We start from the raw sequence: 22,492 nt of genomic DNA on the forward strand, positions 1-22,492 counted from the left end.
GGACGAAATCTATCCCGAGCTATCCCAAACCTTATAAGGACCCATTGAAATGATTAAGCACTACGCTAGATGAAAATGTTTTGGTACGGATCGGAAATGTATTAACAAGATTCAACATAACATATTTAGTATCGGAATAGGCATATTCAAGCTAAAGAAGTTGACCCGAGGTCTCGAGCTAACAAACAAACCAGTATTGGACTGTACATTTGCGAGCAAGGTCAGGAAGTTGTGCAGCATCCCGATCGATAGACCAAGAAAGGAATTGTTTTTCGCTGGCTTTGTGGACAGGATCCCGACTTGGGCGGGACAAACAGCACCCGACAGCACCGATGCTGACGGCTCACAGGGGCTCACAGACACTCACACGCACAGCTATTGATCAGATCTCGGTGCTGGTCCCAGGCAAAATCGTCGGCCGGCGTCTCACAGGAATCCCGCTCATGTTGAGGGCGTCCCAATGCGGAGTGATCTTCGGAGTCGGCAACCTCGGGGCGACCTCCACCACGCGCCTTCAGCTGTCTACATGCACTTACTCATATGTACTACTATATCGGCCACATTCCAGTCCTTATAGGCTCGTATATGTCACAGCGGCATGGGTCAAATCTCCAAGCCTTCGCTTTTCGTGCGCGCAAGTTGCCAAGGCATGGATTGTCTTTGGCTTCTCTTTGGCCCTTTGCTGACCTGGCGTGCCTGGGTTTAACTCGCCTCGGAAATATCCACCTTTAGTCCCTCACAGGGCCCAATATCTGCATTTTACCTCTCTCGACCATCAAAAGAGGATCCAGTCTTTGGACTACCTACCTATTGCCTGGCTCCCTGGGCTTTGGGTTTTGGACCGTCCTTAGGCCCCTAGAGCCCTGCAAATGCTACGGCGTAAAGATGATCAAACATGTTCAGCGGTTCTCCACCCCACTGTGATATGTCATCATCTAGGTGCCCGGCTCTCCATTTTGGTGGTAGGCGGGTACCTGTACCTTGACTCTAACCTCGAATCCAACACAGACATCAAACCACCATGTTTATCACGAACTATTGCACGAGGACAAAGTGCTCCATCGCCTGAAACAATAGAGAATCTCGCAGTGGCGGTGTGAAAGCCTGTACACGGCGGTGGCTTCCACTTGTACATCTGGATTCAGCCTGTCACCACCTCCACCCCCCTTCAGCTCCAGGGAATCGAAGGCCTCAGAGGCTCACAGAGCAGGCACCGGACGGAAAGAGGGAATAATTTCCAGTATCCCATCGTTGCCGTATTGAATCAACACACACGGATTGTCTGACCAATCCGTCATGCAGCCCGCCCACACCCCGCTGTCACCAATGCTACGACCTTCCTTATCAAGCTCGGCGCTAGATCTCGACTTGCATGACCGGGGATTAGCTGGAGATGCGCATCCTGTTTTGTCTTGCCTGTGGGTGGGATTTGGGCCAACCAGGCACCTCACTTCAACCATCCGGATCTTAGCCTCGTCACTCACATCCTTCTAGAAGCAAACTCTGGAACAAGCTAACCACGGTTAGACTATTGGGACGGTAGCAGGCATATGTATGGGCAGGGTGGGTGATGACCGACAACAAATGTGAGATGAATGATTAGTCGCTTCGCCGAGGTTGTTTGAATTTGGTATAGTCAGGATCGGCGAGCGACACTCGCCAACCTTTACCCGATATCGCCGTTTGCTCGTACACTACATACAGCTCAGCCTGACTGACGACAGCCGCCCATCGATCAACAAGATATTTCTCAAGCAGCATGCCAGGCATCTCCTCTCACTTCTATAACAGAGCAATTTCAGGTGTCATCACCAAGGCATGCCCTTTCCGAACCAGAGCTCTCTGCATGCTCAGGGAGACAGAGGAAGGAAGTCATCGTTAACTCGGCACTTACAACTACCCAGGATGGCAATCACAAGACATCTCCATCACGTCGGCCGATTGAGTTTGCCCGTTCAACCTCCTCGAACCCCCATCCTGGCCCTCGCTTCGGACATTGGTGGTCTTGTCAATTTGAGACATGCATCACGCTATGCTGAACGGCCTCGCAAGGAAGAGACAGACAAGGGACCGAGTTTCTAACTGACAGGACGGGACACCTCACTTTACCATGCCACGGAGAATATTTCGGCAGTCGAGATTGGAGTGAGTCGCCACGCCAACCCGTGCCACACAACATGATTCAGTCAGGTGTCTGTCGTGGACTGGACTTTCTTAAGGGAGGCCTGGTCGCCTATCAGCTACCTACACTATACGGATACTGACTTGGCGTATTCGAAGTGCTTAGTGCCCTACCCTTGCTGCGTACCACCTGACCTGCAATGGTATCGAAACTTTTGGCTTTGATACCCCTACTCTTCATCCAAGGTCCGAATATCTCAGAATGGATATCCATGATATGGGTGTTTTGAAAACAAAGTATTAGAACGTCACAAGCCATCCCCCACTAACTAGAAGAAAACATGAAAGCCTCAGTAGCACTTGACTACTAGTAGCCAGCCTATCTACTCACTAGTCATCACCTATCATCCAAACCTTATACATAACAGCCTCAATACTTACCTACTAATCTGCCCAAGTGACTCCCTCCAAAAAGAACCGTCCCCCATCCCTTCCGAACATGATTTCCTTTTCTGTTTCAGCCCTGTCGATCACCTTCGATATCCACTTACACTAGGTAGGTATTAGTCACTCCTCTCCTCTCCCAGTCTCACTCCCTAGAGGGAGCCAGTATTGGGTGTTCTTGCTGCCTGTTCTGCCAAGGGTTGATCTGAACCAGATTACACAGTCAACACCATCACACACTCTCATCCGGGCACGCACAAAGATCTCATCTCATCTTGCACATCATCTCTCTCTTGCTTTTACACATCTTGTCACCGAGATTGCCGGTATTGGTAATCATTGCCTTGTCTGGGGTTTGTCTGTGAGTGAGACCACTCTCGAGCCACTGGTGGTGCCGTCCATCCCTGGGCTCTTGAGAAGAAGAAGAAGAAGAAGAAGAGAGTGTGTGTTTACATATCTAGTTTGAGGAGCATCCGTTTTGGAAAAAAGGGACTGTTGTGTTGGTTAGGGACTTGGGCATAGCTGATATGAGGTCGGTCGGTCGATACATGTTGTTGGAAGATTAAACCAAGGTTAAATTTTCATATACTATGGGTTACCTACACAGAGCATATTCCTTCTCAGACCCAGTTCAGCACCTGAACAATATCGTAGAACATACCTACCTACCTAGCCACCTTAACCTGAGCTAACCGACCTATCCATGACATACTATGGTGATATGGGAGTACCTAGGTAGCTCTCCATGTAGTGTCCACAGAAACCTATGGTACATACTCATATACATCCATCCATCCCATCTTCCTCTTCTCCAAGCAACCAACCAAACCAAACCAACTAAACCAAGTTCACACACCTGAAACGATGGAACCTAGAGGCAACTAAAAACTAGTCTAACTACATTACCCGCTCAAAAATCCACTTAAACTTCATGACAATCTACACTGGCGTGAGTCGTGACTGCCGTGACTAGGGACGCCGGCGTTCTCGGCGGGCGGGATGACGATCGTCCTAGCTAGTTGGACTAGTCTCTTTTGTGGACAGAGGCCTAAGCTACCGCTTTGTCTCATTCAAGTCGGATTTATCCCCCCTGTCCCACTAGTCCTACTCAAGCTTAGGAGCTGTGCTGTCCTGCCATCCGCTGCGAGTCACCCGCGTGCTGGAACTTGCCAGTCGTCTTGAGTGGTCTCGCTAAGTCTGTCAGCCCCATCTGCTACGTTGGCGCTCAGGCATGCAGGTCCTTTCCCCGATCTACTAGACCGTATGTGGGAAGGATAAATCCGACTTGAATGAGACAAAGCGGTAGTTCACGATTTAAGTGGCGCCTCCACTATCTTGCTCTAGCAGTAGACTACCGCTTTTTTTCATTCAACTGGGTTTTATCCCCCACACTATACTAGCCAATCACACCTGCAGAGAGACTTTCACGGCGACGCTTAACGGGGCATGCAGACCTCAGCAAACCATATAATTGGCTAGGACAGGGGGGGATAAAACCCAGTTGAATGAGATAAAGCGGTAACCGCAGGATTGGATTCGACCGCAAGCGCAATATAAAAAATGTATCAATTTCTCAGACCCTACCTACCGAGCGATTGCACCTGCAGCCAGTTCTCCTTATACTGGCTACAATAGAAGACTAGTTCTAGGTAGCCGTACTAAGTTTCTAACCGAACGGCCAGCTCTCATAGCAAGTAGTCTCCACTCCCAACTAAACCACTACACCAGACTACATACACTATCTACATACTCAACTCCGCTACGCATGTTGATCACCACCCTGGACACCTACTACTACACCAGTCACCGGAAATTTTTATGATTCCCAAATCACTCAACGGTTTTTACTCTCCCTCTTCTTAAAAAAAAAGCAAGGGATCACAGTGGATTGGTGGATTCCCTCGTGAATATCATGGCCTGATATTCTTTCCCTAGCTTCTTTCCTAGCTTGCTAGCACCCGCTTGGTAGGTAACGATCGTCGTCTCCCATTTCTTGAACGTGGGGAATCGGAAATCTCTCCAAGTTAGCTTATTCGTTGATGATGTAAGGGTCTCTTTTACATATTTGGTGGTTGTGTGGTGTGGAGAGAAAGGGCCCAGCGGAGATTTTTCTGCCTGTTGAGTTGTCTGAAGAGGATACGAGGCCAAACATGAGTTTTATAGCTAGGTACTCTGCTACTGAAGCCATATAGGTACAGTATTCATGGCCATGCTAATGTTCCAATGTTCCAATATGAAAAGCTTTTATTTTCCTAGCCTCATTGTCTTCCTTCCCCCCTCTCTTTCCCAGACCTTCTCTTTCTCTATCTCTGCTGCCCGAATGGGAAAGGGTTCCATCCAGGCTTCGCTGTGATCATTGTATGTATGTCGGTGTATGTATGTAAGTTATGTGTGTGTGTATGTGTATGCACGTTATGTGATAATGCGCTTGTTAAAACATCTAAACCAACCCATAAAACAAACAGAAACCTTTACCCGATGACCATGCACAACCCAAAATCATTCAACAACAGCGATCAACAAAGGCTACCAAGCCTGTGACACAAAAGCAGGCCCACCACGGCGCAAACGCTGGGAGGAAACATGAAGGCAGGGTAAACACCAGACAGACACTGGGTGATGTCACACAGGGAGGTGTCGACATCTTCCCTTCTTCCAACAACAGGATTTGTTATCTATCAAAGGGGATCCAGGCTGTTAAGAAGCATCATAGCAACCGATTGAACTATGCTGCGGTCGCGAACGAAGTCGGACGCCACTAGTCCGACGACTTATCGCCTCCTTCTGGCTTCTTTGGCGGTTCCTGAACTGCTGGCGATTGTCTTTGCTGCTCGTGATCGTCGACGTGAATCTCCGCGACCTTATCGTCATCAATGTCGTCAACGCCACCATCAACGAAGACTTCGTGAACCTGCTCCTTGTGGTCCCATGTCAACTGCGTGATTTGGTCCATGGTGTCTTGGTCCTGTACTGACGGCGGCGGCGGAACATTGTCAGTGAATGCCGAGTAATCGTCGTTCTGTGCAGCAGGCCCGATGAAATCCACAGCGGAGCCATATTCATTGATACCGGCAAAGACAGAAGCTTCGTCGCCGGAGTTGTCGCCTTGTGCCACATCGCTCGCAATCTCGTCGTCCAAGCCACTAGCTTCGGAGCCGGTCTTGGGAATGTTATCGAAACTCCAGGTTGCGGGGAGAGCAGAGGCCATGCCGGACATGTTACCCGCAGCTTCATAGTTGGGTAGGTCAATACCCTCATCCTCAAACTCAATGCTCTTCCGCACCTCAGGACCAGTAATCGTGCCGCTTTCCTGATAGGAGGGCAGTTCGGAGTCGCCATTTAGACCGCGGCCACTAACCGAACCAACTTCTCCTCGCAGGAGAATTTGACCTGCTCCGTTCGAAGCGCTCGGCGACCCACGAAGGGAGGAGCCATGACCGAGACGCTGACCTTCCCCCGAGTCCAGCATTTCCTCATCATCGTCAAGGGAATAGCGCTGGGCGACTTCCTCGCATTTGGGCCCGCCTAGAGGCTTGTCTGAGCGGCGACGGTAGAACAGCAAGTAGGCAGCGGGTGAGACAACCTTAGAGGTATCGGTCACCTTAGACACGGATGAATCTACTCAATGTTAGCATTCGCCTTGTCCGCCGATAACGAGGGCAAACCAAAATTCTTACCATTGAATTCATACCACTGATCATCAACGAAGTTCTTGGCAAAGGCGGTGTAATGGCCACCGCCCAAGCCACCCCAATGATCATCCACAGCAATCAGGTCATAGATCTCCTGTTTACCGTCTTCCTTGTCAATGACCCTCTCGTTCAGGTCGAGGCCTTCGATGGGGAAGTCGACAAGGACATCCAGCTTATCCCGACGCCAGCCAACGGAGCTAAAACGTTTCAGATGGACGACCAAGATATCTGGCGTCTTCCAAAGGTCGAATTTCTTGCTTGCGCGACGGTGCTCCTTGCAACGAGGGCAGTACCAGGTATCCTGCTCGGATAAGATTTCTTCCTTCTCGAACTCGGCCAAGCAATCGTCCAGACTGATACCGTGCTTCTTACGCAGCTCCCGTTGCCTCTTCTTGGCACCCAACGACGGGTCATTCAAAGTCTCAATCTTGTTGTAGGTCCTGTTCGTAGGAGAGAAGACAGCATCAAAAGCGTCCTCGGACCAGTCCACAACAATGCCTTCGCCAAGACGCACAAGGGGCCCTTCCTCGGAGTCGACACGGTAATCTTGCTCAGGAACCTCGATGGGTTGCTGGGCGGCCGCAGCCCGTTTTCTCAGTTGTTCTTTTTCAAAACGCTTCTTGGCCTTCTTGCCATAGGTGCGGCCAGCCTTCATCTTCTTGTTCTTGCCTCGGGGCCCGGCACTGGCTCCCCTAGGAGGACTAGCGATGAATCGATCCTGATCAAGGCGTCAGTACACTGTACCACGTAGGCCGAATTACTGGAGACACTGCAGTAGTTTGACTTACACTTCCCTTAGGGGCATCCGAACCCTCGCTCGACTCATCGGCCATCCGTGTCACGGAATCCACATGTTCCGAGGAAGCCTCTTCACTACCGCTGTCATCCGAGCCATCCAAGGCATTCGGGCTGCACATCTCCACATCCGAAGAAACCGTCTTAGGGGCCCTCGAGCTCAGTCTTTCGTGCTTGCTGGTGTCATTGACGCTTTGCCACCCAGTAGGAACACCGCCATGGGACTCCCTGAAGTAAGACATCGTAAAGAGGTTCTGCAGGCTCGCATTCAGGAATACTGAAGGGTCAATCCACTTAGGCCGCTGCGACTTGAAACGCTTGAGCAGCGCCGGGAGACTAGTTTCCATACCAAGTTAGCTACGCTTTGTACAAATCAACATACTCGTGGGGGTCACATACGTTTGAGGAGCTGGTGACGCCGTTGGTTTCTCAGCGGGAACAGTGTTGCCCATAGTCACGTCGACAATATCTTCCTCGCCCTCGACGGACTTGGCAATTACCTTGGAGTCCGCAGAGTCGATGTCTGATGCGCCATTGACCATCTCGGGGTCCGTAGCCTCCGATGCCTCTTCGTCGGCAGTGAATTCCGACCACGTAGACAAGGTCGCCAGCTTCTCCAGAATCTTTCTGCGGATGACATTCTCATCACAAGCCTCCTGAGGCGTCAACACAATGTAATGTGGCGGTGGGATGTCCTCCACTTTCTTGTGGTATCTGGCACTGCCCGCATTAGGGTCCATGCGATGTAGAACTGGAACAAGGAGACGTTCCGCCAGGGGATTCGACGCAGGTTGAGTGGGCTCTTCCTCGGCATCGTCCAGCAGCGACCTGTACGCCTGCTTCTTGGCCTTTTTGGCGTTGACATTGGTAGGCGGCGCTTCCACTTCATGAATCACAGCAATGTCACCCGATTGAATCTCTTCGTTGATCGCCATCATGTCGTCGTACTGCTTGAAAAACTTGCCCTTAAACTCTTCACCCCCAACAAGACGCTCGGGGGGGACACCGACCCTCGTCGAAAGGAACTCCTTGATGGCCTTGAAGGCGCTCGTCTTATCGACCTCTACAACGATTTCCACTGGAGGCTCGTTCAAGGGATAATACTTGACAGACCGGGACCAGACGTTACTCATTGGCAAGGGCAAAGTGAGGTTGTTGAAAGGATCGAACGTGATGCTGATCTTGTCGCACACAGGGCAATGAAGGGTCGACTTGTACATTCCGGTGAACAAATCCGAAATGATCGAGTCGTCACGCTTCTTTGTGATATCCCACACCTTCTCGGCCATTTCCTTGATAGCAGCTGGGTTGCCGATCATGTCATCCGTAGAGTCTGGCTTTTCAATGTACGGCTTCTTCTTGATGCGGTTCAGGTCTTCTTGTAGGCCATCGAGCAAGAAACCCAAGAATTCTTGGGAGTCCTGCTGACCATAGCCGGAGAAGGCGGGGGCATATCGGCCCACGATGCTTTTGAAGTGACGGGGCGCGACCGAGTTGGGCGCAGGATTCTTATATATTTCATCCAACAGCCGCATGTATGCCATAGCAACGTCTCCGTTATGGGAAAGCGGATTGTCAGGATTGATCTCTTTCTTGGCCTCGTGAGTGAGGAAATACTTGGTCAACTCTTCAACGCTCCGTAGACATTGCAGAGCCGAATTCATGTAGCATGTATTGCCCAGGTTCTGCAAGCCAACGCACCCTGGCGTACGACCGCATCTGGGTTGCACCCGGCCCCTATTAAGGACACTCGGGGGAGCCGGACTGTTACGTCCGCTGCCAGTACCACGGGCCTGAGCGACAATGCCGTTGCCAACGGTCTTGTTACCATTGGCCACTTTGGTGAAGAACGTAGAGACGTAATCATCCCGGTCAACCTGTTCGTCGATGATCAAGGTTTGGTCCACAGTAAGGCCAACCAATGACAGACTCTTCCTCCCGTTGTAGTTGGGATTGGTTGTGGTATCATCTGCTGCGAGGTGATCGCGCTCCACGCCACGCTCTAGTTTGCTGAAAGTTTCAACATCCACGAGCATTTCCGGCCAGGAGCCTGGAGCCCTAGGTAGGAAGTTGGGTATGCTCGAGGAACGCCCGGGAGAGTCAGGAGGGGTTTCCATGCCAGAGGGCTTCGAAACCTCCTCTGTGGCGGGAATTGTTTGCAGTCGCTGCCAGACCCGGACTTTACGATCCATAGGAACAGCAGTCAGCTCCTTGATTTGCTTAAGGAAGTTGTGAAACGATGCAGATGCGCTTTGGACAATAATGGGCGGTGGCGGCTTCTTCAGCTTGATTTCCTGCTCGATGGGCAGAGGGCTTGCTGCCGACCATAGCCTGTGGACGGTGAAGACGGGGGGATGAAACTCAAACTGAACGTTGGGCTCGCTGGCGGCATCAAGCGCGGTATTGTGCGCTATACGGACAATGGGAGCTTGTCCAGGCGCCAGACCATACCATGACAGCACCAGGTCCCATGCGTCTTTGGGAAACAGCTCAGCAGACTCCGATCCCACGCCCGGCTTTAGCTTCACGCACTGCTGGTCGGCGGAGTCGGTGAAGATAGCTTGAATGATATCCGAGTTGTCGATCGGCCCAAGAGGCTCGTTTGAAGCCTCCTTGCTCGTAGACTTCCCATCTGCACCGAAAGCCTGGGCCTTGTTCAGCCATTGTCGTGATACCAAGTAGGCCACATCTCCCTCCTTTGCGCCCCTATCATTGAAGGCCTTGAGAAGTGTTTCGATCGTCTTGATCTGTTGCTCGATCGGTGGGATATCTGCATTTCCTTCAGTTAGAAGACTGCGCGGTTTTAGTTGAGGCACGGGCAGCTGGCATGCTTACCTGTTTTCAAGGGCAGTTCCATGTCAGCGACAGGCACCTTTGTACCTCCGGCGGCTTCTGCTTCCACGGGCTGAGACTCTTTCACATCTTGCCCAGAATTTTGGTCTTGCGGTTGGGCATCAGGGACCGTGAGCATATCCACGTCCTCCCGCGAGTCCACGTTCTCATACTCTGGATCCATGCTGGATGCTCTTCGTTTCAGGGGAGAACCAGATCGATGTGACTGCTCTGAAGCCCCACCCATGAGCGCACGGTGGGGCGTGTTGATGAGGGGAGACTGATTTCTCAAGGTCCCGCAATTGGCAGCCTGCAGAGTCGAGCTGGAGTCGAAGAGCTGCTCGGAGACACGGTCGTTGTCAACGGAGAGATCGGCCGAGGCAGCGCAGGGTGAACTGGCGGCAGAATCGGCAGAGGCGTAGTCGGTCGCAGAGCCAGACAGCGTGCTAAACTGTGTCTGAAGATGCGGAGGTATGCCTGATGGTGGTAGCGAGTCGCCGCGGCTGTATGCTGGAGTATTGGTGGCAGAGACCGAAGCAGAGGCCGATGTGGAAGTCGAGCGTTGGTGGTCAAAGGAGTAGGTTGGGTCGAACTCTGCTTCTTGTTCGGTACTAGAGAGCACCACGTCTAGGGCAGTGTCGGTAGACCCTTCCTGTCCCTGCTCCCTTGTCGACTGGCGGGTAATCCTCCGTTTCTTTGAGGAAGACGTGGTGAAGGTGAGCTGCCTGTGCAGCTCGGAAGGCGCTGGGTCGGTGTGATGGAAGGTGGGAAGTGGGGGACGGCGCGCAGTGGAGGATGCCGGATGGAGATCGGGGAGATCGTGACAACCCAGTGAGACGAGTCGGTAGGGTAGTCACGCACGGCACGGTAGAGCGACTCGGACGGAGCGCCGAGTGGTTGAGGCAGGTAAGACGGTCAGGTCGCGGACGAACTGACTGACTGACAACGACAGGAGCAAATCCAGACAATAAAGCTGGGTCTGGGGAAAGCGAGTCGTTGCGTTAACGCTTTGGTGGTGGCGTCCAGTCCGTGATAGGTTAGCCGTGGTGCATGGGGCGGACTGGTTGGCCCGACGGTCTTCAAGTTTTTTTTTCGGAGTGTCGTTTTTTTCTTGAAGTCCTTTCCAGTGGACTCTCGACGCCTCGACGGGACTCGTTCGGGCGATCGATCAGCAAGGGCACGCTGGAGCCGGAAAATGCGACGGAGGCCAAGTAGCGGGAATCGGGTGTTACAGCGTGGAGATTTGTTGCGTCACGTCAACGGGAACCTGGTACCTTTTTTGGGGGTGGCCAGAAATGGTATTCGAATTTGAAAGAAACTTTGACAATCCTGAGGTTTCTGTCAACAACGAGCCAGACCTCAGGTTTGGAGAGCGGGTGATGGAGATCCTGTCCAATAAAATTTCAGGCGTTGTCTACCCGTGGGTTTCTGTGGTTTTTTTGCTGCCGGAGCGGAAGCTGGGGCTATCCTGGGGTATAAAGCGTGGTCCCGCTCTCAGTCTCGTCGTCGTTGCAACCTGCAGTCGCAAGTGAACAGAATCGCGGTCGCGTCACAGCCCTGCCCTATCCTGCCCTGACTGTAAAATACCTGTAAAACTGGAATGGACGCCCTGGCCGCTTTCCGAGCCCTGTGGAATGCGGGTTCCAGGGCTGATGAAGGAAGCGCCCTGGGCAAGGGGAAGAGCACACCCCGCAATTCGAGCACGCTGCTAATGGTACCTAGGCAGCCCAGGGGCGGGTAGTGGCGTTGATCTCTAACAGAACCTCACTCCCGAGGTATTCCCAGCAGACTTCCTCTTTTATCTTTGCGTGTTGTTTTGCTCCTTCACCAGCACATGGAAGGATCAAGAAGGAGAGACGGGGGATTACGATCTAAATGGAGGCTAGTTGAAACAGGCACGAACGTTATCAGCGCCCTTGTCAGTTTATAGGTTAATATACCGTGAGACATGGCGAGTCAGGAGGTAGGTGAAGTCAGCCGTGAATCATTTCAGCAACTTCCATAAAGAGGATATCATGATTCATTATTATTGCCCCATATCGCCCCTCACCGTTGTTTCATCCAGGACAAACTAAGTCGCGGCTTTCTTTCGAAACATCTGCAAGGTAGACACGTTCATTGTACTTGGACGTTCGTCCATCAAACTGAGCATATCCTTCCTCTGTTTGAGCACATCATGTTGGTTCATCACCCCAAACACCACATCATCATAGTAACAACCGGTTTGAGTCTACCGTTAGGAACCTGTATGCTCTAACTGCAACTAATGGAGAAGGGGGTATTTTCCTGGCAAGCGAATGCCTTTTCGGTTTGTCTTCCTGTCTAACCATGGCAGACAAACGCATACTCTGGCACATCCGTCTAGCAACAAACAAAGGTCTTCCATCACAGCTTTGATTCCCGGAGATTCCGAAAGCAAGGCTTGATATGGAATTTGTTGTCTTGCGCTGCTTGATGCTTCCACTTAAAGCTTGGAATCCAACTCCTCATACTCGCTCAAGTCCTTCACCGGCCTAGCAGCAGCGCTGACTGGCAGTCCAGCCTTGTAGCTGCGCACATCCTCAATGAGAATCGGCTTCGTGCCGTTTGACGACGGCGGCGCCGCATCCTTGACCACCCCGGTGACCTTCTCAGCATGGAGCTTCTTCCATGTCTCGGTGGCGGCATCCATCTTGTTCTCGGCAACACTGAGGCCGTTAAGGTACTCCTTAAGACCAGCCATCTCCTTCTCCTCATCGTGGTCAGCCGCGCTCAGTCTTGCCTGGAGATCAGTGGCAGCCTTGGCTGAGGTAGTGGCATCCAGTTCCAGAGTCTTGACGAGTTCGGTGATCTGCGCAGTCGTCACGTCGCTCTTTGCCTGAGCCTCCAAGTAGATGGCGAGCTTGGCCCTGCTAGCCGACGATGGGTGGATGTAATACTTGAAGAACTCAATCATCTCCTCCTTGGTAAGAGGCTTGACGTGAGCAGCATCACGCTGGGCTAAGGGAAAAGGTTAGTACAAACTGAAGGTAGTGGGGTCAATCTCAGATGTCATGGACTTACAGATCTCAAAATCGTAATACTCGCTATGGATCTGACTCCATTGCTTGTTGGTCTCCTGGTCTAAGAACTTGGGCTTCTCGAGGCGCTTCACGATCAAGCTGCGCTTGTGAGCCTCAAATTGCCTGGGGTCCATCTCTTCGATCCACTTCGCCATCCTCTCCAAAAACAGCTCAATCCTAGTCTCCAAGTAAGGGGCCGTCTTCTCGCTCTGGATAAGGAATCGGAATCCGTAGCTTGTGTGAGTAGCACGTACTCCAGAGAATACCACGTATCCGAGTTGCTCCTTGGTCCTGAGTTGATCGAAGCAAGGCTCTTGGAGTATCTGGGCCAAGAGCAGTGTCTTGGCACGGATAAGAGAGTCGTTCTTGTCACCGACATAGAGGAAGTATTCGATGCAGTTGTTCACGTTAGCAGGATCCTTGAGCGTCTTCTTCCAGACGTAGTTGGACCCGGGCGGGAACACCAATGATCGCAGGATCGGCCATTGGGAACGCGGCAACACCCTCGGCTTGAGTGTAGACTCGACCATATCCGTCAACTTCAGAGCGTCCTCCTTGTAGAGGTTTCCATGAATGTAAACCTCCATGTGCAGCTGAGCGAGAAGTTCTTTCCGGAACTGCCGGACGTGATCCGAGGTAATATGTGGTAGCTCAGCCGCGAGCTCCTCGACCGTGTGGTCATGCTCTGCGGTGAGCCATTCCGTGAAACCGCCAACCTGATACCACGGGACCTGAAGCTCCCAGTTACGGTAAGCTCTGGTCAGACGTTCTTTGATGATATCAAATCTGTCGTCTCGGACCTCCAGATCCCGCATCGTAATGAGAACCCGTTCCAGGAGGAGGGATAACTTGTCATTGTACCCAGATACCTCAACAAACAACCCACGGCTGTCGAGTGATACTAAGTAAGACAAGCCAGCAAGGTCGGCATCGTACGAAAACTCTTCCAAGGCATCCTTGACGTGGTCGGTAAAGAGCCTGGCCTTGACAACGTTCTCGGCAGACGCGTGAATCAAAGGGCTCTTCATGCTAACAATCAAGTTCGCCTTGGGCACCCAAAACGTGTCGTCCTTCTTGTACCAAGTGCGGACAAGGTCGTCATTGCGCACGATCCGCGGCGCAAGAGCTGGTTCCTTGACCTCCTTCCTTTCGACTTCCAGCTTTGTAGGAATGAACTGGTTCTTATGCGGGAGATGGAGCTCCGGGACCCGTTCTTGATCGGAGATAGTGGCGGCCTTCTTGATCTCCTCCATAAGTTCGCTAGGAATCTTGGATAGGGAATACTCAGTCCCGTACCATTTCTCCTTATGCTCCCATTTCCCAGGCACCTCTCGCGAAACGATGGACATACGGAAATTGTCAGGCCGCAAGCAATCAAGGCCCTTGCGGATGAGGTTGGCATCATACTTGCGCAACTTGTTAGTTCCGCTCAAGAGCCATTCCCTAGGCAGTGGCCGTTGCATGACTCCGGCTGTCTTGCTCGCGAAGCTGGAAGCCTGAGTCTTCTGCTTGAACTTGAAGTCAATGTCTCCCATGATCTTTTGCTCTTCGTGGATCCATTCCTGGGGTCCTGTTTGTTTAAGCAAGGCGATGTATTGGAACACCACCTTGACAACCTCCTCATAGTTCTTAAGCCCCTGTATGTTTTGGTCAGCAATCTGAATTAGATTCACGGAACAAGGGAGGACATACCTCTTGTGTCAACTTGATCTGAATGTCAAACATGCCAGGGGAGCCAGGGCAAACAGTCCACGCACCAGCGCTAAGACCATTAGCCCAACCTTTCGACTTGATATAAGCCATGATGCTGCCCGGACCTTCATGGCCAATCAAATGGCTAAGGTAACGACTTGGAAGCTCCTTGAACAAGAGATGCTCGTCCAAGAAGGGGAAGGTGATGTTGAGTTCTCGTGAATCCATTACGGGCTTGGCAAAGGTCACTACTCCGAGTTGCTCCGGCGTAAGAGGAGGTTCATCCGTCCACTCATTAGGTGGCAGATCTTTGTTCTCTACGTCTGAGAACAACTCGGCAACCCAGCCTTCAAGAACGTCGAGTGATTCTCTTCCGAGAACGCAGAGCTTCATGCGGTTGGCCGAGTAATGCTTCTGGTAAAACTCGATGAACTTTTCACGAACATTGACGCCCTTGGACTCAGGCAACACCTTGAGCGTTTCAAGGTTTCCAGTAGAGAAATGGCAGTACGGATGCTTGGGGTTCGAGATGGACTTGTCTAACTGGTGAAGCCGCCACGTATCGTTCTGTAGGTTCTTCTTATTTTCGGAGTCCACAGCCTGAAGCTCCCTGTCAAGGGTGTTGGCTAGAAAGAGCGGCGCAACGAAGAACTGAGCGAAACGATCCAGAGCACCGTAAAGGGGCGAGGGGTTGGTAGCCGAGAGCTCCTCATCATTGCTGGGTTTGGCAGACACCTCGAAGTAATAGTTAGTGTGAGTTGCTGCAGTGAAGGCATTAGAGCTACCAGAATTTGTCGACAAGTACTGGCTGTAGTCATTCTCGACCGGATACTTCTTGGTACCCATGAAAAGGAGCTATAACCAGAAGCCACTAAGGTCAGTAAAAAATACATTCATGGATGAACCGGATGTGGAAACTCACATGCTCAACAGCATGGGCCATGCCAGGCATGTCATCTTCATCACTGAAGCTTCCGACATTCACATCCAAGGCAGCACTGGCCTTGTCCGTCGTGGGATCATGCACCAAGAGAGCCTCAAGCTTATTGGGGAGACGGATGACCCGGTAGCTGCGATCATCAAGAGAGGGCTTCTCCAGCTGATCGGTGACCCGCTCAACAGCGGGTGAGCCCTTGCTGGGCGTATCTTGAGGTGAAGTGGACATGACTGAGTAATGACGCCGGTCCAGGAGGTGAAGAGTCGAAGATCCGGAAAGGCGTTGGGTGTTGTGAAGTGGAGGAGAAGACAGATATTCAAGCTGGGTCTGAAATACAGCGGGCCCAGGAAGTACCGACAGGAAGCGGCTGACGACAGGGAGGCGAGAGTAGGGCGGCGTAGAAGAGAGGGGCGGCGTTGGCGTTGGTGGCGGTAGGCTAAGTGCCGTGGAGGAGGCTGTCCCAGGGGTCTTTAGCTCTAGGGTCCTGCTACTCTGGGGGCGGGTCCAGAATGGTGTCAGGGTCTGTGCGACGGGTGTGGACACGGCACCAGAGCTAGGCAAGGTTACCGGCAAGTTGGGTGCCAGCAAATCCGGGCTGGCGGTGACACTTCCGGTAGGACGGTACTCTGGCGCTTGAAGTCTGTTTCGGTTGCGCGCCGACGCGGGGAGACGTGTGAGGTTGCGGTGGCACTGTTTGAGGGGATACGGGCTGTTACCAGGTCCGCGTCGTGGTTGCGCAACGCGGTTTCGCGGGTTCAGTAGAGCTGAAGAAGTGAGGAGACGAGACGTAGACATCCAAGTGGAAGTGATTGTCGACTCTTTATACCTGATTCTGCCGTCAAGAGTTTCTCGTTGCGGTCGACTCACTGGTTGACTGGATCCTGGGTCGTATCAGAAAAGGTGAAGGTTATTCAAACGAGCATCTGTCCTTCGTGACGATTTTATTCGTGGTCTGCGAGAACCTCGATGGCCCTACCCTAGAGAGGTTGGGGTGATGACGAAGGAACCAGCGCCCGGTGGGGAAGAAACAGACGGCACGTCCCCGCGCCTGGGGAAATGAATCACGGACTAGATGTATAGTGAAGCACGGGAACCGAAAACCCACGATGAACTCGCCTGGTGTTCGTATGTATCACAGCTACCAGTCCAAGAAGAAATGCTGCCTGGAGTGGAAAGTAAGACGACATATAGTTCTGGTTTCTTGAGGGACGTTGGATGAGGGGCAGCTTCACGACAAAACTTCCCGAGGTACGGGGTACCTCTACGTAACCCTCCCTGGCTCACTGGGTGCCACTTCATCACGTTGACCATTGAGGTTTCACCCTACAGCTTCAATGTTTCCCCATGCGGTAAGGAGCTCTAGCATTTCATCGGCGCGTTTACATAGTAGTACTCCGGGCCAAGGCTCGAGCAAGGCAACACTTGTCATCACGTGCATGCTCTCGTTTGGTCGGCTAGAGCACAAGGCTTATCTTTCGCCGGCCCGATGGTCAACAGTTCGGAGAGAAGACCATATATAACAGGATGACTCGATGAGTGAAGTAAGCTGAGCGGAGAGCCTGACAGCTTCTGGCAACGACCTCTTTGCTGTCCTTGAGAGAACAGCGAGAGAGTTTGAAAGTTGAAAAGAGCTAGAGAATGAAGATACCCTTTCTGGCTAGCATCCTTTTGCTTGGGACCCACAAACCCCGCCAGCCCACCTTCCCGTCAACTCAACGTCAGATGGCAAGAGCGATTCGAAGTTTTAAATCTGAAGGGATCGAATCAATGGGATGAAAGATATGTTTGCTTTTCTACGTAGAAGCTCATACACTGACTGACACTTCACAAATATATATGCGACTTATCACCCTGTCGACCCATCAAAAGCCATTACCACAGGACGCACAATGAAGTGTTTAACTCTCCCCTCGAATTATTCATCACTTTCAACCCACACGACATTCCCCAAGCTTCGTGATATGTGACGGGAGAGCCGCACATCTTAAAATAGATGTATGTAGAGTGTGAGATCCGATCCTGCACTTTTTCAAACAAGTCAACCGCCCGAGTGACGACCCCTCGCAAGTGTTCCACTACGGGAATGTCTTGCAGCTGAATCATCAATGGCATTGTTGTCGTTGTCCTTTGATTCTTACATGTACTTTTTTCTCTCGTTGTAAACCTCGCTATGGTCTAACTGGCTGTTCGCGTTGTCAGTTGGATCTGTTCCTTTTGGACACTGACTCTCCTACATTAGCTTGATTGATGATGGTCATCGAAAAGATAAATGATTGCTCTGTCAAGGTAAACAATATGCTGCTGTCAACCTGTCGTACATGCCTGTGGTATCATCAAACACTCATGGTTAGGTTGTAGATAGGAAGTGGAAGAGGGAATTTGAGATGTTACTCAGAAGATTGCCATAGTCCTACATTTCCCTTTTCGAGCTCTCTTACACATTCATTATATGCCTTGCCAAACCACAAACAAATCGCAAACAACCATGGTCACACACGCACATGCGAAATTTAGCACAAGCGCGTAACAGTACACCTAGCACAGAAACGCCGGGTACTATGTTATCAGTTTAGTTTATTCATCGTATATGTCATAGCATTTCACCAGTCTAGGACACGGCCACTTGGGTAAAAGAAGCTATGTGACAGGCTGTGCTTCCGCTCAGGTGCAGTACTATGCGTGGGCAGATTCAGGAGAGAAATATGCGGATGGATCACATATGCGCAATATTAACTTGAAATTCGTGGGGGTTGTAACTGAAGAGACCATGTAAGGTGAAGTAGGACTGAATAGAGAGTCTTAAGCTGCGTGGTTGCTCCCGAGACCTTCAGCCGCCAAGATATTCAATTTGTTCGGGATGGTACCGATGAAAAAAGAACACGGCACGGATGTCACCCGTCAAAAGCCAATATTGCGGTTGCTTGTGATTTTGGTTATTGCTGTTCCTCGCGGCTCGGCGGTAAAAGCACTCTAGGCCGCATGCAACCTTTTCTTCCCCGGCCCTAGCAGAAGATGAAACCCTTGTTCTCTTCTAAACAATTAATCATCCATTGAATGTCTTGACTGGATATGAGCCTCACCGGTGACCGGTCTAGGAGACATGGGCGGGTGGGAAGACCTCCCCGGCGCCTGGGAGGCCATGTTCAAGAGAACGGTTTCAAACCCCTTTAAGCCGCCTAGCGGCATGCAAACTCATCACACTTCCACCACTCTAGCCGCCCATTAATAAACGGGCTATGTCCTTGAGGATCTACTATGCGATCCATCACACCGAAGGCCCTACAATGTCTAAAGGGACCGAAGACCGCAGATTACGCGATGCTACACCATGCCAGATGTAGTCCTCGCACCGCCAGTATAGTGGATGGCTAACAACAGAAGGCCTGGAGGAGTTCCGTAGACGGCCCGAGTTAAAATGATTTAACTCTACATTGGCGTAGACGCCATGGGCACATATATCCTGGTCCTCCGTAGGCATCGTGGCACTCATGCAACCATTCGGCCACTCTCCGGCAAGGAGAGCAGTAACCTATGATCGTGGAGCTTATGAGTATTACGGCCAAGTCTGGACAGCGGAACACCTGATCGTGACTGAAATAGATACTGAACCATCAACACTACTTCCGCGACTTGCGGGGGCAGTCAGCAGCTCGATGACCGTTTTGTCCACATGTGTGGCAGGCCCCGGTGAAAGCCTGCCGCTGAAAGCCTTGTGGCTGGCCACCCGATCCAGATATCGTGGCAGGACGGTTGGGATTGACCTCCCTCTTCCGTCGGCCTTGCGCAAACTGTGCGGCCTTCTTGCGCTCCTCGCTTCTCTTGTCAGAGAACGAGGATCCCGGCCTTGCCCGCTTCTGCCCCCTGGGATTGGCACCCTTCTGTTGGCCTCGGTCTGCCTGCTTGTTGGAGTCGGAAGATGCTTCACCCTCAGAGCGGTCGTCGTCGGAGTCTGAGCCTGAGCTATCACTGTCACTATCACTCTCGTCGTCGTCATCGTCATCGTCGTCGCCGTCTTCCTTCTTCTTCTCCTCCTACATAGTCACGTTAGCGCGTGGGACCAAAATTGCTGCCTATAAACAAACATGCCTTTTTCTTCATGTTGAATTGGCGGAAGCGGGCGGTGGTGGGAACAGCGGCGGGAGCGTCATCGTCATCACTCGCATTGCCTGAGTAGTCAATCTGCGCAAATCCAACTTGAACAACATTCAGCACCGGGCGAGCCCCGGCCTTGGGGGCGACGGAAGCCCCGGGCAAGACCCAGTGGGAGTCACCAAGCTCTGCAGCACGCTTTTCAATGGCAGCTTGTCGCTTCTTCTCTTCTTCCTCCAGCGCAGCCTGGATGGCCTTTTGATCAAACAATGCCTGGTCGGCCTCCGGGTTGGGTGTGCTCGTTTTCGATGCATGAGAATGCTTCCGGCGCTTTGAGGGACCCTCGTCCTCTGTCTTCGGGGTGCTGGGCTTATCGGTTGGTGACGCAGTAGCAGCAGTAGCAGCAGCTCTCTGCATGAACTTCATCGTCATCAAGCGAGAAGACATGGTCTTCTGCGCCTGTGGCGCCGCCATGGTTGGCAGGTTCGTGGGAGCCATCGTGAGTGTGTAGAAATAGGCGCGCGGTAGCGTTAAGGATTGAATGATGTTATCGGTATCGTAAATGTTCTTGTAATCGAGTCAATAGTTTGAGCCACAAACTATTCGGCGCCCGGTAATGCGATGAGGAGTTGGCCCGGCTACAACGATTTTGCGCGTGGTCGATGATGGTGTCGCGCCAACAGAAGAATGGTTGACAACTGACAAAAATTCCCAAAGTCCGGGGTCGTCAAGGTGGGACCTCCCTACGGGCATCTTGGCCCCACTTCTTCTACTTAGCTTAAATGCCAGCTTGAGAGTCTGTGCACGGGCCACACCCCAAGCTTTGAGCCGCACACCCCATACCGATAATCTGCCGACAACAGCATTGGCCCACTTGGCGAAGCTCAACTTCATCATACGTACCTGGCCCAGCTCTCGGCCGGTGCCCGCAGCGACTGACTCGAGACGCTCCCGTCTCCATCCACAACCTCCTCCACAGAACATCCACCATGTACCCTTCCAGATTGCGGGCAGCCCAGCAGCTGTCGCGCCAATGCGCGCGCTCGTTTACCACTTCCGGCCGTCAATTGTATTCGTCGTCGACCGTCCCGGCGCCCGAGAAGAATGGAGAGAAGACTGTCGAAATTACGCCGACTAAACCGGCCGCCGTCGTGAAGCAGGCTCCCAACCGCGCGGAGGTCTGGTCCAAGAGTCAGAAGCCCCGCTCCGAGGCCATGACCGGCCCCCGTTTTGAGCAGACCAACTTTGATCTCCAGGTGAGCTACTACGGCCTCCGTCCAGGAACGAATCTCTGCGCAATCGCAATTCGCAACCAATATTCCGGGCAAGACAGGATACACCAACGTTTAAGACACTTGCTAACTCAAGTTGCAAATGACAGCCTCAACCATGGGCCGCCATAGAGCTCATCCACAAGCAACCTGTCAAGTGGGTGCATGAGCGTATCGTCGCATGCGATGGTGGTGGTGGCCCTGCCGGTCACCCCAAGATTTATATCAACACCGACAAGCCTGAGATTGCCTCCTGCAACTACTGTGGACTTCCTTTCGTAAGTTCACAACAGGCTGCGATTGTCTTGGATTGGATTTATAACTAACGACGTGCTATTTCAGGCAAATGAACACCACCGCAAACACCTCGAGTCCCTCCCCCAGACCTCCTACCCCCTTCAATGAAGGAGAGCGAGCCAGCCGCAGTCTGATTTACGTTGAGTGTGAAAATGTACCACGGTACCAGTCCGTGATGAAGGTCAAACAGGGACCTGTACATACAGAGCTGAATAATGACGAAATAGAACTTCTATCGCTTCAAGGGGCACGAAGCAAGCCCGTACTGATTCGCTTTAATAGACAACTACAATGCAATCTCATGAGCCGGTACGCGCATTCTGTCGACTTGCTAAGGAAGCTTGGTTATCGGCTTGATTTACAACCCCTTCAGCGAACATGGGCACCCCGGTCGGAGCACGCACACACTGTCTAAGTGACATATCCACTACGACCGTATTTCTCCGCCTATTTGTATCGTGCCGGGGCTGAAGTTGTTTGTCGAAGAACGTCCGACGCCACCGAGTATGCGTTTGAAGAACAGGTTTGGAAAACAGCCAAAGGGGCGGGAAAGGAGATGCCGTAACAAACTTGAACGACGTTCATTCCACTGTGGCTCCAACTGACTTTCACCTCCAAAAATCCCATCACTCCCCGGTTCGTCCTTGATTACTCAACTCCAACCTTCAGGACCTTTATGGTGTGGAAAGCTTACACAAGGAACCGGTAGATATTCAAGCCACCTACGTAGGTGTCATTTAGTAAATCGGTTCGCGTGATGAGGAGTGCAGCGTGAGGCTGATATCTGATTTACCAGCAAACATTTGATTTCTATCTGGTTCGGCATGCCCAGTCCTCAGCTCATTCCAGTTGCATATTGACATTATCTCCATGTCAACGGTTCAATTACAACCGCATGTGAGATGAACAGGTTTTGCTGGAGACTGTCAGCTGCAAAAGCTTTTTACAGCTTCTCAGCTTTAGAAGATTTGGCCACCGGGAGGGCAGTGCAACGACCGGGTGTCACCGAGCGGGCGCCAAGGATCCCGTTAGTTTGTTGCTATAAATAACATCGGCCCCGAAGCACCGGGAGTCATGGTTGGGACATTACGTCCAATTGACGCCTATCGGACCCGTTGGGCTTGACCGGGCGAGGACCCCTGAAGTGTGCATTCAATCCACCAAAGTTTACTTTGGTAAACACACCATTATTTCTGTACATCGCCCGCGTTTTGCCAAGCTCAACATTTCAACACCCAGCTTCTTCAATGATTATGCTCACCTATGTGATTCAAGATTCGC

At 51.9% G+C, this 22,492-nt stretch overlaps 4 protein-coding genes across 4 annotated transcripts; 1 reads left to right on the plus strand and 3 right to left on the minus strand.

Moving 5' to 3' along the window:
- Positions 1-5,323: 5,323 nt before the first annotated feature.
- On the minus strand, positions 5,324-11,834 carry B0H65DRAFT_444848 (uncharacterized protein; the record flags this gene model as incomplete). The annotated part of the gene is made up of 6 exons (XM_062825705.1): positions 5,324-6,183; positions 6,243-6,975; positions 7,046-7,388; positions 7,452-9,822; positions 9,888-10,511; positions 11,825-11,834. 6 exons carry the CDS (start codon positions 11,832-11,834, stop codon positions 5,324-5,326), a joined length of 4,941 nt encoding a protein of 1,646 aa, XP_062679852.1.
- Positions 11,835-12,348: 514 nt separating this feature from the next.
- B0H65DRAFT_579001 (Metalloenzyme, LuxS/M16 peptidase-like protein) lies at positions 12,349-16,768 on the minus strand (the record flags this gene model as incomplete). Its single annotated transcript, XM_062830745.1, has 4 exons — positions 15,540-16,768; positions 14,618-15,472; positions 12,927-14,562; positions 12,349-12,863 (listed from the first exon to the last, which is right to left on the minus strand). Exons 1-4 carry the CDS (start codon positions 16,347-16,349, stop codon positions 12,349-12,351), a joined length of 3,816 nt encoding a protein of 1,271 aa, XP_062679853.1. The 5' UTR covers positions 16,350-16,768.
- Positions 16,769-19,171: 2,403 nt separating this feature from the next.
- On the minus strand, positions 19,172-20,141 carry B0H65DRAFT_510949 (uncharacterized protein; the record flags this gene model as incomplete). Its single annotated transcript, XM_062828444.1, has 2 exons — positions 19,172-19,526; positions 19,633-20,141. The coding sequence occupies 2 exons, from the start codon at positions 20,139-20,141 to the stop codon at positions 19,172-19,174; spliced, it is 864 nt and encodes a 287-aa protein (XP_062679854.1).
- A 491-nt stretch (positions 20,142-20,632) lies between these two features.
- Positions 20,633-21,319, plus strand: B0H65DRAFT_430990 (zinc-finger domain-containing protein; the record flags this gene model as incomplete). The annotated part of the gene is made up of 3 exons (XM_062824918.1): positions 20,633-20,899; positions 21,025-21,192; positions 21,257-21,319. The coding sequence occupies 3 exons, from the start codon at positions 20,633-20,635 to the stop codon at positions 21,317-21,319; spliced, it is 498 nt and encodes a 165-aa protein (XP_062679855.1).
- Positions 21,320-22,492: the final 1,173 nt, after the last annotated feature.

Source organism: Neurospora tetraspora, assembly GCF_033439725.1.
Source record: "Neurospora tetraspora strain CBS 560.94 chromosome Unknown B0H65scaffold_6, whole genome shotgun sequence".
Lineage (NCBI taxonomy): Eukaryota > Fungi > Ascomycota > Sordariomycetes > Sordariales > Sordariaceae > Neurospora > Neurospora tetraspora.